Genomic DNA, 14,004 nt, shown 5'->3' on the forward strand with positions numbered 1-14,004 from the left:
TTCTTATCTGTGTTTTCAATTGACAAATTAAACAAAAAAATTACCCTTTAATAAAATTTTTTATTTTACTTTTCTGTAATTTTGACAAATTACAAAAATAATTCACTTTTTGATAAATAATTTTGTTATTCTACTATTTTCAATTTCTTCAAATTTACTTTTTAATAAGTTTTTATTATACTTTTTCGTAATTCACTTTTCTGAGACCCATATATTGTTTCTTTTTTTAACCGGTTCTTTGGTTTCTATGTTGTAAATTTCTTTTTCTTCAAATTTTTGAGGTTCAACTTATGAGGAGTTATACTTGGTTCCTTCCATGGGTCAAATATTTTTGTTAGATTTGCTTAATGCAATGACTTAAAGCTAACTTTTTTTTTGGGTCAATATGTTTTTATTATGGAGATCCATAATATTTTTTTAAAACTATAATTTCATTCTCTTTCTACTAAGGACATATCACCTACAATTATTTAATTATATTTTTCATTCACAATCATGAATTATATAGGATCTCCTAAGCCGTCTTTCTCTATCTCTACTTGTCTACAACTTTAATTCCAAGTTACTATACTACCTAAACTTTGGAGCCCAAGTCATCGTTGAATAAATGTGATGTTTATTAAAATGAGAATAGCACAAACGAATACAAAGAAAAAGCGGCAATTCATCTCTATCTTTCTGTTTTCTTGTCGGCAATCCTATGGGTCATGGTGAGGAAAGGAGGGAGAGTCCCTTGAAGGAATGATGAGATCAAGGTTCGGGCACGTTCTGGCTGGTAGCTTGGGACCAGATGCCCCGCTCCTCTAATTATAGCTAATGTCAATCCTTCGTACGCCACCACATACGTACCCTCCAACATCAATATTACAACTCTGTAATGAAACTAATTGAGTGCTACAAGTCAGAGAGACTTGACTTTTCATAATGGAACAAATGCCATGAAGAAATGAACAGAGAAAATAAAGAAATAAAACAAGAAAAAGATCGTTTGGACTTCGCCACGTCTTGGTTGGTATATCATGCACGCCATGCAGTCTTGACAAGGAGCTTCGGAAGGTTTAATGAATACCTAGTGGCAGCAACTGGCACACGTCCATCTGTGTCGCCACTGCAAATGCAATCACAATTATGTATGTCAATATTCTTGGGCTAGTTGCTAGTCAATTTTTCACTTATTGTTCCTCCCACATTATTCATCTTACTCATTCAATTTTGATTGCCTGTACAGCCAGACGCTCACTCCACTTGCTACGATATCCTTGACGATAGGTAGAATGGTAACCGGGCGATCTGTCCACGCATAAGCTCTGCAAATTAGTCATATTCACCAAATTTAGGGTTTAGTTAATCTAGATTAACAACATTCATTCTTTTTATAAAACTCAATGCAATCATTTTGAGTTCCTACACTGCAATGGCTTCGACCAAAATCCAAAATGAAACATGCGGCCCGCTTTTAGCCCAACCTCGTTCTTGCATGCTGGGCTTGTAACTCCAAAACTTAGAAACAAGCTCTTAATATCATTTAATGAAAGTAGAGATATCTAATTAATTTTTAATAAACTATCATCTTTTGACCTAGTGAAATTAATAGATGGTTGAAAGTAAGGATAAAATTAGTATAATAATAAAAAAATAAAATATTATCTTCATTTGATATGAAATGGAAGCTTACATGAGAATTTTGGGGGATTAAGGTCCCACTTCACCTACTTACCAACAACAATTCATAAATGCTTATTATTGGGGGAAGGAGAAAAATAAAAGGGAATATGTTATAAATTGGTAATTAATTATTAATCCTAATAATAAATCCAGCTTGAGTAGAATGCATGCCACCAAAGTGGCAATGAAGCAATGAAGTTCCCTAGTTGTCTGGTCATGATCATGTTTGTTTAGATATTTCATTCCACCAAAAAAAATCTATGATTGACTCACATTCAACTCAAACTCAACTCATAAACTATGATCATATAAAACATTTTCTGCCTAAAAAAAAAAAACTTGGTACTTTCATTAGAAAAGGAAAAAAAAAATCAGTTGGTTTTAGATGATGTTGAAAAACTTGTGCTACTTTTAGTTCAAAGGAAGAACATTTCAAATAAAATAGTACTAGTATGAGTCACCAACCTAAACATCATTTTTAGGCTTTAAGAGAAGGAAAATGCAAATTCTAAATGTGGAAGAAATTTTGCATGTTGTACGTTAATCTAACAATCTAATTAAGCTGAATAAATTTATTTGATTATTTTTTGTATATATAGACAAATGCTTAATTTATGTATAATTTTAAAAATAGTTAATTTATGTGTTTAGTGTAGAGTCTTATAAGATAAAAAAATAGACATTATGTTTTAAAAAGCCTTTAAACTATTTTAAAAAATTAAATAAATTTTATTATTTCATTATATTCAATCGAATCATTTTATTTTTATTTTAGATCAAATAGGTGCTTATGACCAACAGTTGAATAACTATTATTAATCAAAACGTCACTTATCATTTTTGTGTCATGCAATATTATCATGATGCTAATGTGAGAAGTGAAAAATACCATATGATCATATGATGTCATCATATACTATAATATATTATAATACCAATAAGTATTGCGTAATATAAAATGATAAATAATATTTTAAGTAATAATTAATCAACTGTAAATAATAAGAATCAATTTAATATAAAATAAAAATATAAAAATTTAATTGAACTAATAAAAAAATAAAAATTTATTTAATTTTTTGAAATATTTCAATATATTTTTTAATAGTAGCTTAAAAAGTACAAAAAAATCATATTCCAAATAACCTTTTTACTTTAATTCTGTATATCAACATCAAAGATCACCAAACTTTAATTCTGTATACATCAAGGATCAAGGTTGGTGATCTTTGGTCTAAATGATCCTGTAATCTTTACACATGCAACACCTGAAAACTCCCATCTAACTGCATTTTAAATTTTTTTATTCAATTTTAAAATCAAACAGATTATCAAAATAAAAGAAAAGAAAAAAGAAAAAAAAGAAAAGGAATCGGTAAGTAAAGTGGGGAATGGAGAAGTCGTTGGAGTACAAAAGAAGCGGAGGGAGAATCGAAAGGCCGAGTAAAGTATAAATGAGCCACGTCTCTCTTCACTCCCTCGCGCCGTTCTCTTCTGCTTCTCTCGCCAAAAAACTAGTATCGTTTCCATTTCCTTTGCTTGCCCCTCGCTCTCTTGCTCTCCCAACACACTCCCCTCCTTCCTATCGCCGCCTCACTCTCCGTCCTTTCTCTCTTAGGTAACTCCATTTCTTACTTTCTTTCTGCTTTTCGTTGTTCTTGGGTTTCTTTCTATGAGAAAAAAGAAAATGAAGGAAATGAAAACAAAACTGGAAAAAGAGATAAAATTTTGAGCATTTCTGATTCAGTTAAGGATATCGAAAACCGTTTTGAAGTTCCTTAAATTTAGGATCTTAAAAAATGTTTATAATTTGATAAACACTGGATTTTTCCTTCTGCCTTTTCATGCTATTTCTGAGTAACCAAACAGACTACCAAGTGAGTTCTTTTTTTTTTCAATTTATCTCTCTGTCGCTCATAATATATGTAATTTCAAGTTACTCAGATCTAATTTTTTATATTGAGTATTTGTATATGTAATTCAAATTATTTAGTTTTTGCAATTTTTTTCGCTCAGCAATTTAGTGTTTGCAATTGTTAAGTTTGTTAGTGGCTTAAAGTTATTGCAATTTTAATTTTAAGATTTTTATTATATAAACTTATCTTAGATTTATAATTTGAAATCGAATTTGAATATGTAGCATTCAGCTTCAATGTTAATATCCAACTTTCAGTCATTTCCTTTGATTAAACTCTTAAATTTAACATGCGCACGATGTGGCTTAATATTGGCCGCATGTATTCCGTGCTAGAGAATTTGGGTTCAATTTCCCATCCTGAGCTATTATCCATATAAAAAAAGAAATCTAACATAAACTGATTATCTGTATAAAAAGGTGAATTTTGTCTCACCTACCTTATGCTTCAATAATAATTTAGAATGTTGTCTCAAATGACTCCTTTTGAGGACAAATCTTATTTTCAAGATTGTTGGCTAGGTTGAACCTGAATTTAAAATCGAAGTAATGCTTTTTATTTTTTATTTTATGAAACAGAGCAATGGCATCACACATTGTTGGTTACCCTCGGATGGGACCCAAGAGGGAGTTAAAGTTTGCATTGGAATCTTTCTGGGATGGTAAAAGCAGTGCCGAGGAATTGCAGAAGGTGGCGGCAGATCTCAGGTCATCCATCTGGAGGCAGATGTCTGAGGCTGGAATCAAGTATATCCCTAGCAACACATTTTCATACTATGATCAAATGTTGGACAACACAGCAATGCTTGGCGCAGTTCCTCCTAGATATGGTTGGAATGGTGGTGAGATTGGTTTTGATGTTTATTTCTCGATGGCTAGGGGTAATGCCTCTGTGCCTGCTATGGAAATGACTAAGTGGTTTGACACCAACTAGTAAGTGATGAATACTTTGTGCAGAGTATTTCTTTTACAAAATTTTTCTTATTCTTCATGGCGTTAATTATATTTATAATTTTTGAAGTCACTACATTGTCCCGGAATTGGGACCAGATGTCAAGTTCTCCTATGCATCTCACAAGGCTGTTGATGAATACAAGGAGGCCAAAGCTGTGAGTTTTCTACATTCCCATGCTATCCTTCTTGTTTTTGCTCTTTAAGATATTCGTTTAGTAATTGTTTCTGCTCTTCGAGTTTATCCCTAGCCTATTAAAAAAGTTTTGTTGTCCTTCTTTGGTAACAGTAACACCATTAAAAAGTTGAAGGAATTGGCACATTATTATTATTATTATTGTTATTATTAAAAATGCTCTAAGGCATGTTTAATTTTTGTGAGATACAATTTAGATTTTACCATAAGTTAAACAACACCAAGAAGCTCTATTTTTGTGAGTTAAGTATATTTTTCTCCAAGTTTTCGGCGGTGTAAGAATATGTAAACATGTTTCAAAGAATAAGCAAGTTAGATGTAGAATTAGCTATAACAAACTATTTTATAAATCCATTTGTTGTAAGGATCTTTTACACACTTGAACCCTTAGATATGGAATGTTTCAATTAATCTTTAAATGGATCCCATACATCAGAATGACACCCATTGATCCAGAATTCATGGTTGTACTTTTATAGTATCACCTTTGCAGATGAAAGTTGTGATTTAAGAGGACTATTATTTTCACCTCATCACATGGGATCCAATTCTGAAAATGATGCTTTCCATGTAGAATGTCCTCTACGAGTATTTTGCTTTGGAAAATTGTTCATTTATTGTGCAAATATGCTTTCAATTTTTTTGTTAATTATTGGAAATCTAAAATTCTCCACCTAATTGTCTTTGTTGGTTTGCTAATTATTGTTTAATTTTGTGGTGCAGCTCGGAGTTGACACTGTCCCTGTCCTTATAGGCCCTGTGTCTTACTTGTTGCTATCAAAACCAGCAAAGGGGGTGGAGAAATCCTTCTCTCTTCTTTCCCTAATTGGCAAGATCCTTCCAATTTACAAGTAAGGCACTAAGCTGTTTGCTTGACCTTGGTGAATCTGCAATTTATTGGGCTAAGCTATATTGAAATCAGTGCAGGCATATTGTCTTAAGTGTTTTCTAATAAATTTTACTTGACAGGGAAGTTGTTGCTGAACTAAAGGCAGCTGGTGCAACCTGGATTCAGTTTGATGAGCCCACCCTCGTATTGGATCTTGAGTCGCATCAACTGCAAGCATTTACTCATGCCTACTCAGAGCTAGAATCATCTTTATCTGGCTTGAATGTTCTTATTGAAACTTACTTTGCTGATGTTCCCGTTGAGACATACAAAAAACTTACTTCATTAAAGGGTGTAACTGGGTTTGGATTTGATTTGGTTCGTGGAACAAAAACACTTGACTTGATAAAGAGTGGATTTCCTTCTGATAAGTACTTGTTTGCTGGAGTAGTTGATGGAAGAAACATCTGGGCTAATGATCTTGCCTCTTCACTTAGTACCCTGCAGGCTCTTGAGGGTATTGTTGGCAAAGGTATTTAGGCATTACTACATTCATTTCTACTTGGAATTTTACTATTTTACTGAAAAATTAGGAACAATTTTGGTTTTGTTCTTCTACAGAAAAAGTTGTGGTCTCTACATCATGCTCTCTTCTCCACACTGCGGTGGACCTTGTGAATGAAACTAAGTTGGACAAAGAGCTGAAGTCATGGCTTGCATTTGCAGCACAAAAAATTGTTGAAGTAAATGCCTTGGCCAAGGCATTGGTTGGGCAAAAGGATGAGGTATTTCTTCATTGCTAGTTTGGTGGGTTTTTATATGGAGGATGTGGTTAATGCTAAAGAGTATAGAGTGTTGGTAGTTTTAATAGTGTTGATCAGCATCAGATAGAACCTTATAGAAGATATATGTTTTAGCCATGGAAGAGTTTTCCATCCATTTTACATTCCTGATACTTGAATTACATTCCACAACATCATTGGCTTTATAACTGCAGGCTTACACCTTTTTCTATCTCTTTTTTCTCTCGATGGTCATTCTATTAGGCAGATAAATGAGGGCACCCTATAACTTTGAAATATGTTGTTTATGATCTAAAGATTTATGGCGTATAGTTAGTTGGAATGCTCTAGGCATCTCATTCCTTTTTCATCTTTTTGCAGGCATTTTTTGCTTCCAATGCTACAGCTCATGCTTCAAGAAAATCATCTCCTAGAGTGACAAATGAGGCTGTGCAGAAGGCTGTATGTAGTTTTCAGAGAACAGTTCCTGCCATTCATTTTCTGGAATGGTCCAATGCAACCTTGTTTGTACTTAACATTTAGGTTTTTTCTTGTACAGGCTGCTGCCTTGAGGGGTTCTGATCACCGTCGTGCCACAAATGTAAGTGCTAGGCTGGATGCCCAGCAGAAGAAGTTGAACCTTCCAATTCTTCCTACCACCACTATCGGATCTTTCCCTCAAACCATGGACCTTAGAAGAGTGCGTCGTGAGTACAAGGCTAAAAAGTAAGACTACTTGCTTTTTCAGGTTATGTTACTATTCAAATCATTCTTTTCGTTGCATAGTAAACCAGTTTTGCCCATATTTGTAGGATCTCTGAAACTGATTATGTCAATGCCATCAAGGAGGAAATCAACAAAGTTGTCAAGCTCCAGGAAGTGCTTGACATTGATGTTTTGGTACATGGAGAGCCAGAGGTGAGTTTTTATCATGATTAGAATGCTAAGTACATTTGAGCATTAACTTCTTATGGTAGTAAAGGTCATAATTTCTCATGGTCTTTAGCAAATGTACTTTGTCAATGCAGAGAAATGACATGGTTGAGTACTTCGGCGAGCAATTATCTGGTTTTGCCTTTACTGTGAATGGGTGGGTCCAGTCATATGGATCTCGTTGTGTCAAGCCTCCTATTATATTTGGTGATGTGAGCCGCCCCAAGGCCATGACTGTCTTTTGGTCTTCAATGGCTCAGAGTATGACTAAACGACCTATGAAAGGAATGCTTACTGGCCCGGTCACGATTCTGAACTGGTCCTTTGTGAGAAATGACCAGCCAAGGTAAGTAAAGGCAAAATTGTTATAAATGCAAATTGTTTATAATATTTTCTATTATTTAACCCATAGTACCTTTGCCTGCTTTTAGGCATGAAACCTGCTACCAGATTGCCTTGGCCATTAAGGATGAGGTTGAAGATCTTGAGAGGGCTGGCATTACTGTTATCCAGATTGATGAAGCTGCTTTGAGAGAGGGTTTACCTCTGAGGAAATCTGAGCAGTCTTTCTATCTGGATTGGGCTGTTCACTCCTTTAGGATTACTAACTGCGGCGTCAAAGACACTACTCAGGTTTCTAATTCCTAACCTCTTTTAGGAACTGAGGCACCAAAGAAAGTATTTGGTTTCTTAAATCTTAACCATTTTATATATCAATAATCCTTTTAAAACTTGTCAGATGTATATATTACAAGATTTAGAATTATAAAATATAGCAACAAATAAAGCTTCTTTTTAAATCAGTGAAAATTCTAAGAACAATGAAAGAAGTTTTTTTTTTTTTCTTTTGAAATGACACGACTCACATGGTATTTGACTTTCCTTCATAGAACCCTATTGGCATTTATTGATACAATGCAAAATGGAACTTTTCTATGTACATAGACAAAAGGCTTGGATTTGTTTTCTGAACATGATATTGCAAACATATTGGACAGATTCACACCCACATGTGCTACTCGAACTTCAATGACATCATTCACTCGATCATAAACATGGATGCTGATGTGATCACCATCGAGAACTCGAGATCAGATGAAAAGCTTCTATCTGTCTTCCGTGAGGGAGTCAAATATGGTGCCGGGATTGGTCCTGGTGTGTATGACATTCATTCCCCAAGGATCCCATCTACCGAAGAAGTTGCTGACCGTATCAACAAGATGCTTGCAGTCCTTGAGTGCAACATTCTGTGGGTCAATCCTGATTGTGGTCTCAAGACACGCAAGTACACTGAAGTCCAGCCTGCTCTTAGCAACATGGTTGCTGCTGCCAAGCTCATCCGTACCCAGTTGGCCGGTGCTAACTAAGTGAGTCTACCGGTTGCCATAAGATTTATCTCTCAACCTTTGAGAGGGGAAAAGAATCTGCCAGAGCGTGAATAATATTTCGGCTTTTCGATGAAATTATTTACATTTCTTTTGCTTTGCTTAGGAGTTAATTGCTATATATTCATATCCAGATCGACCTATGAGTCTTTCATCTTAAGATAATATTCTATCTCTTGATCTCCATGAAGCTGAGTCTCTATTCTCTTGTAATTGTTTCCTATATTTTTCTCCTTCTCATATTCTTTACTTGAGAGAGTGCCTAAATTATGGGGCTGGAAATTGGAGATTGAGAGTCGGTTTGGCATCCTTTTGACGCAAAAAAAAAAAAAAAAAAGGACTAATTTGAATGGAAAGAGATGGGTTTGGGGAAGTAATTGAATTGACATCATCAATGACTCAAAGCAAAAACTTGGCTGGTAGACTTTGATATATTCAAGTAAATAAGCCTAACATATACTTGTTGTTAATTAATGGTTTTAAAAATCATAACACCATTTGCCTGATTTATTTGACCTAAAGACTATAAAATTAGTCCCTTCTAAAATTTTACATCCCCCACCTCATCATTTGGAAACGTGTAACCTATAATCAATTAACTATTTAATTAAATTACTTTGGCTTTAATAAATGTGTGAGTCTATGCCTTTCCATTCCCAAAATTTTAAAATTTTGCCTTAATTTTTCATTGCTTCTCAAATCAACTAGTATTACATATTTTTCTTTTTTATTGGGCGAATCCTTTTTGTTATAAGATATATTAATATCTACGATGTACAAGTAAAGATTCAATACCATAGTCCATGTATAAATTTTTCTGTTTAAAAAATGGAGTGCCAAGTTAATATATATATATATATGTATAATAAAAGGCATGGGAAGACTTTGGTGAAATTAATAAAAGCAGGCAGCCATATAGAGCTTTTTTTTTAAAATTATGAAACACACATATTAGGTTCCTTGACTTGGAAATTGGAATACTAGGTTACAACATAATGCTAGTATAGTTATCATGCTGAGAGTAGGGATGATAGTGATGCAAGCAGCAGTGCAGGAGCGGCGGCAGCGGCAGCGGCAGTGGCAGCAGCCCTTGTAATGGGAAACTAGAGAAAAACACAATCACGAATCTTGACTCTCTTACGACGTTTGCGTCCAGCGTTTGGTTTCTCTTCGTTTTGGCTCCGATGGCTGCTAACAGTCCTCTGCGTCCTTCTGTGAAATTCAAATCAAGGCTTTCTACTCTTAGACCTTAAGTCGTAATCTGCCTTTTTCTTTTATCTTTTTCCCCTTTTTTTTTTTTTTGGGTTCTTCTTTTTGATTCTTCAAGGGTCAAACACAATCAACCAAATTCAAATTTTGAAATGTCTCTGTTAACCAAAAGAAAAAAAATAAAAGAGGAAGAAAAACACAACATGTCTATCTCCCCTCCTATTCTACCACTAGTAGGCGAATGCGAGTGAGCATAAAGGTAGCAAGTGATGAAAGTGGGTGGCCCAAACGGAGGACATGAGATTCGAAATCGCCCAAACATAATCTAGAAATTTGAAAGACAAGGTGAGAGTGATCATATTCTGAAAGAAGACAGGCCCAGAATTGTTCCATTCCGAATGCACGCACCCAAAGATTTGTCAACAGTTTCAGGATATTTCTGCTTTGCCAAACAAAGGAGGATTTTTCCACATGGAATCAGATGCTTTTCCTTAGGGACACTAGTCGTCCAATCCAACTTTATTACTAAAACCCGGCATTTATATATAAATATAAATATAAAAAAAGTTGGTGTAATTTGTTTTCCGTGTAAGAACCGTGTCTTAAGCTAAAAAAGCCAGAACCAAATTCAAAACACCTTTTTCAAGTAGCCGAGTATGATCGAGTGGAAAATAAAAAAGAGTTATAATTAGGAGCATCTTTTTTCGTCTAATACCCATTTTTCACTTACCAAAAGATTTCCTTCTCTTAATTTTCTTTTTTTATTTTCTAATTGATGATGCACATAAATAAATAAATAAATAAATTTTGTTTTTTTGACAAAAAACTTGGAATGAGACGGGTATAACCAATTTGGTGTATTTTTCTTTTTCTTTTTTTCTTTTGAAAGGCATTTGGTGTATTTTTCTTTCGACCAAAGATTATGTATGTTTAAAAAAGCATAAAATATTAGAAGATTTTTCTTATCATAGAGCTTTAAAAGGGAGAGTGAGTCCATGGCATTGCCTTTTCAAAACGGGGAACAGATATACGTTAGCAAACCTTTTAATATCTTGCTCGAGGAAAAGAGCTTTTATCATAATATTCATCGTTGGAAGGATAGATTATTATTATTATTAACTTAAAATTTGACGGCTTTTGTATAAAACCAAACCAGACCAACACTCCGTGTCACACCAAACCAATCTAGTTTAAAATGTTAGAGATGAATTCCTTGAAAATTTACCTCTAGTGTTGACACCCTGGTTTGTCCCATATTAGCTATAGGAACCAAACAACGGCACACAAGAAGAAATTGTGAGCTCAGCTTCTTTATTTATTTATTTATTTATTTATTTTGAGATGATCAGCATAAGCAATGCCCATGATGAAAAATGGAAATCAATCAGAGAATCACAGAAAATAACGACATACTGAAAGTTTGAAATATGGTAAAATTAGTCACCCATAAGAAAAAACATCGAATCCTCTTCGGAATTGTTCTAGGTTCATGGCACCAAGAATAGAAAAAAAACACCAAATGTAAAAGATAAGACACTAACAACCCAGACTACTGAACAAAAAACAGAGCAAACAAGCAGGATATACTAAGGTCCCGTCCACAAAATAATGCAAACAAGAAACAGACAACCACCCAACAAAAACTAGTAACATAAAACATAGATGTCCTATCGAGAAATAGAAATCTTAGCAAACTTATCTGCCCTGTTCCCTTTTTTTCCCCATTTTTGGATCTTGGTTATGGTTGGAGGGGTCCTTACTTTGCCATCATGACTTTGACAAACTCCTCATAGTTGATCTGCCCATCACCATCAACATCGGCCTCACGGATCATCTCATCAACCTCCTCATCTGTAAGCTTCTCACCAAGATTTGTCATCACATGGCGGAGCTCAGCAGCAGATATGAAACCATTCTGGTCCTTGTCAAACACCCTGAAAGCTTCTTTAAGTTCCTCCTCAGAATCAGTATCCTTCATCTTCCTAGCCATCAGGTTCAGGAATTCGGGAAAATCAATGGTCCCATTTCCATCAGCATCAACTTCATTGATCATGTCTTGGAGTTCTGCCTCAGTAGGGTTCTGCCCAAGAGACCGCATCACAGTCCCCAGCTCCTTGGTAGTAATGCAACCTGCAGCAAGGATGAATATCATTGGTTATGAAACAATCAATGCAGCTATGTTTGGCCAGAAAAACTAGGATACAATTATTGTAATACCTTCAAACAGGTGCAATAATATTTCCAGTTAAAAAGTAGATGAATTTCAAACTTGTATTAATGCCATATATACTTCACAGTGACGAACACATAGCCAAACAAGTAATGATAAGGATACTAAACATTTTTCCAATTGGCCAAAAATAGAGACATGGATGCTTGCGCAACAATGTATTCAGTCTTGACTTATGGAGCTACAATGATCTAGCCACTGAAACATTTCAAGATGCAGAAACATCCACAATTAGAAGCTTGATGACTCATGGATCAGCTAATACCAATCACAAAACATGTTTTCCAGTCATCAACTGATTCAATAACCTTCAAGTCATGAGTACCAAAACATAATATTTCCGAATTTGGATCACAAAATTAACCAATCAAATCATCGACAGAAACTCGAGTTTCCATGAACTAGCAATATTCGCACATTCTGAACCTAGATTCACAACAACCAAACTACATTATATAAACATAAAACCTTATTTCCATGATAGAAAAATGAGTCAATGACTTTACCACCAACACGCATGTCCAACAAAAAGATAATGACTCTATATTTCAATATAGGTTTGAAAATGCAGGCGGCAGGTTCAACCAATGGGGATAACATATCAAAATCCACGGAGGCTTCATCAATCAGATTAAAAATTTAGGCAAAACAAATGCAACCTGTAATCATGATTAAGTCGCAAATGAAATCAAATCAGCAAATCACAATCCAAATCTCAAACATAAATTTCGCAACAAATCACCAAATAAAATGACGATCTAGACAGGTCACGCTTGCATCTAGAGAGATCTAACCCTAACAAGTCAAATTAATGAAATCAATGAGACGACCGAGAAGGGTCAACAATAATGAAAATGTTAAAAAAGGAAACATTTAAAGCGATAAAAACAAGAACCAAAACAATCAAAATCAAAGAAATGAAATCAAAAACGAAAATCAAGCTGGATCATAATTTCATAAATCAGAACCCTAGATCCGTCACATCATCAAATCAGAAAGGAAAACGATCGCGAGAACAACAAATACAACAAAAAAAAATAAGCATTAAAAACGAAACTTTTATTAGATCTGCAAATCAGAGCTGAATCAAACGAGCAAAAGTATTAGAAACATATTTAAAATGAAAAAATTAAGAGAAAAAAAGCGAGGCAGGGATGAGAGAAAGGACCATCGCCGTCCTTGTCAAAGAGGCTAAAGGCCTCCTTGAACTCAGAGATCTGGTCGTCGGTAAGCTGATCGGCCATATCCTTCTTCTCTTGAGTTTTCTTTTCTCGGGAAGAGAGTGTTTGGGGAGATAGAAAAAGTCGCGTAATAAAATGATGAGAGCGTGCAAGGTTGAATGTGGAAAATATAGAAGGGGGATGGCAGGGCTATATAAAGGGCCCAAACTTGGGCCCAACACAAATTAAGGGATCTGATTCTCTCTCATCCGCACGCATTTTCTCGCTTTTTTTTTTTTCCCCTTTTTGAAATCTATAATGACAGCAGATATTTCCTTTAAAAAAGACTACCCTTTTTTGCTCCCTCGACAAATCCATAATTGATTTCAATATTTTCCTCCCAAATATTTTTAAATATTTTATTTCTAAATTATTAATTTGAGTGGTTAGCCTTAAAAGTAATATTCTTTAACTATAATTTGTTGATTAGTTGGTTTATTTATCTTATTTATTCGTTGACTCTCCTTTTTTTGAATATAAATTTATAATTATGGTTGTAATGTATATATATAGATATATTTTTGTAAACAAAAATGAAATTATTTAAATGATCATCTTTAAATAAATTGATCAAGTTCAAAGTAGTTTCCATTGGTAGTGTTCCACGCGGAGCGACGGACCTCCTAACATAACATAACATGTGGTTGAAAAGGTGGAAAGAAAGAACAAGGAACCCATACGGACCGGGG

General features: G+C 34.5%; 2 protein-coding genes across 2 annotated transcripts; one reads left to right on the plus strand and one right to left on the minus strand.

The window, feature by feature from the left end:
* Window positions 3,093-8,874, plus strand: LOC18590143 (5-methyltetrahydropteroyltriglutamate--homocysteine methyltransferase). The gene is made up of 12 exons (XM_007015499.2): window positions 3,093-3,283; window positions 4,160-4,513; window positions 4,602-4,689; window positions 5,451-5,578; window positions 5,697-6,088; window positions 6,178-6,341; window positions 6,720-6,800; window positions 6,898-7,064; window positions 7,151-7,256; window positions 7,367-7,617; window positions 7,703-7,904; window positions 8,270-8,874. The coding sequence occupies exons 1-12, from the start codon at window positions 3,120-3,122 to the stop codon at window positions 8,636-8,638; spliced, it is 2,466 nt and encodes an 821-aa protein (XP_007015561.2). The 5' UTR covers window positions 3,093-3,119; the 3' UTR covers window positions 8,639-8,874.
* Window positions 11,268-13,548, minus strand: LOC18590144 (calmodulin-7). Its single transcript, XM_018127485.1, has 2 exons — window positions 13,264-13,548; window positions 11,268-11,995 (listed from the first exon to the last, which is right to left on the minus strand). The coding sequence occupies exons 1-2, from the start codon at window positions 13,337-13,339 to the stop codon at window positions 11,622-11,624; spliced, it is 450 nt and encodes a 149-aa protein (XP_017982974.1). The 5' UTR covers window positions 13,340-13,548; the 3' UTR covers window positions 11,268-11,621.

Source organism: Theobroma cacao, chromosome 9 (genome assembly GCF_000208745.1).
Source record: "Theobroma cacao cultivar B97-61/B2 chromosome 9, Criollo_cocoa_genome_V2, whole genome shotgun sequence".
NCBI classification, from domain to species: Eukaryota; Viridiplantae; Streptophyta; class Magnoliopsida; order Malvales; family Malvaceae; genus Theobroma; species Theobroma cacao.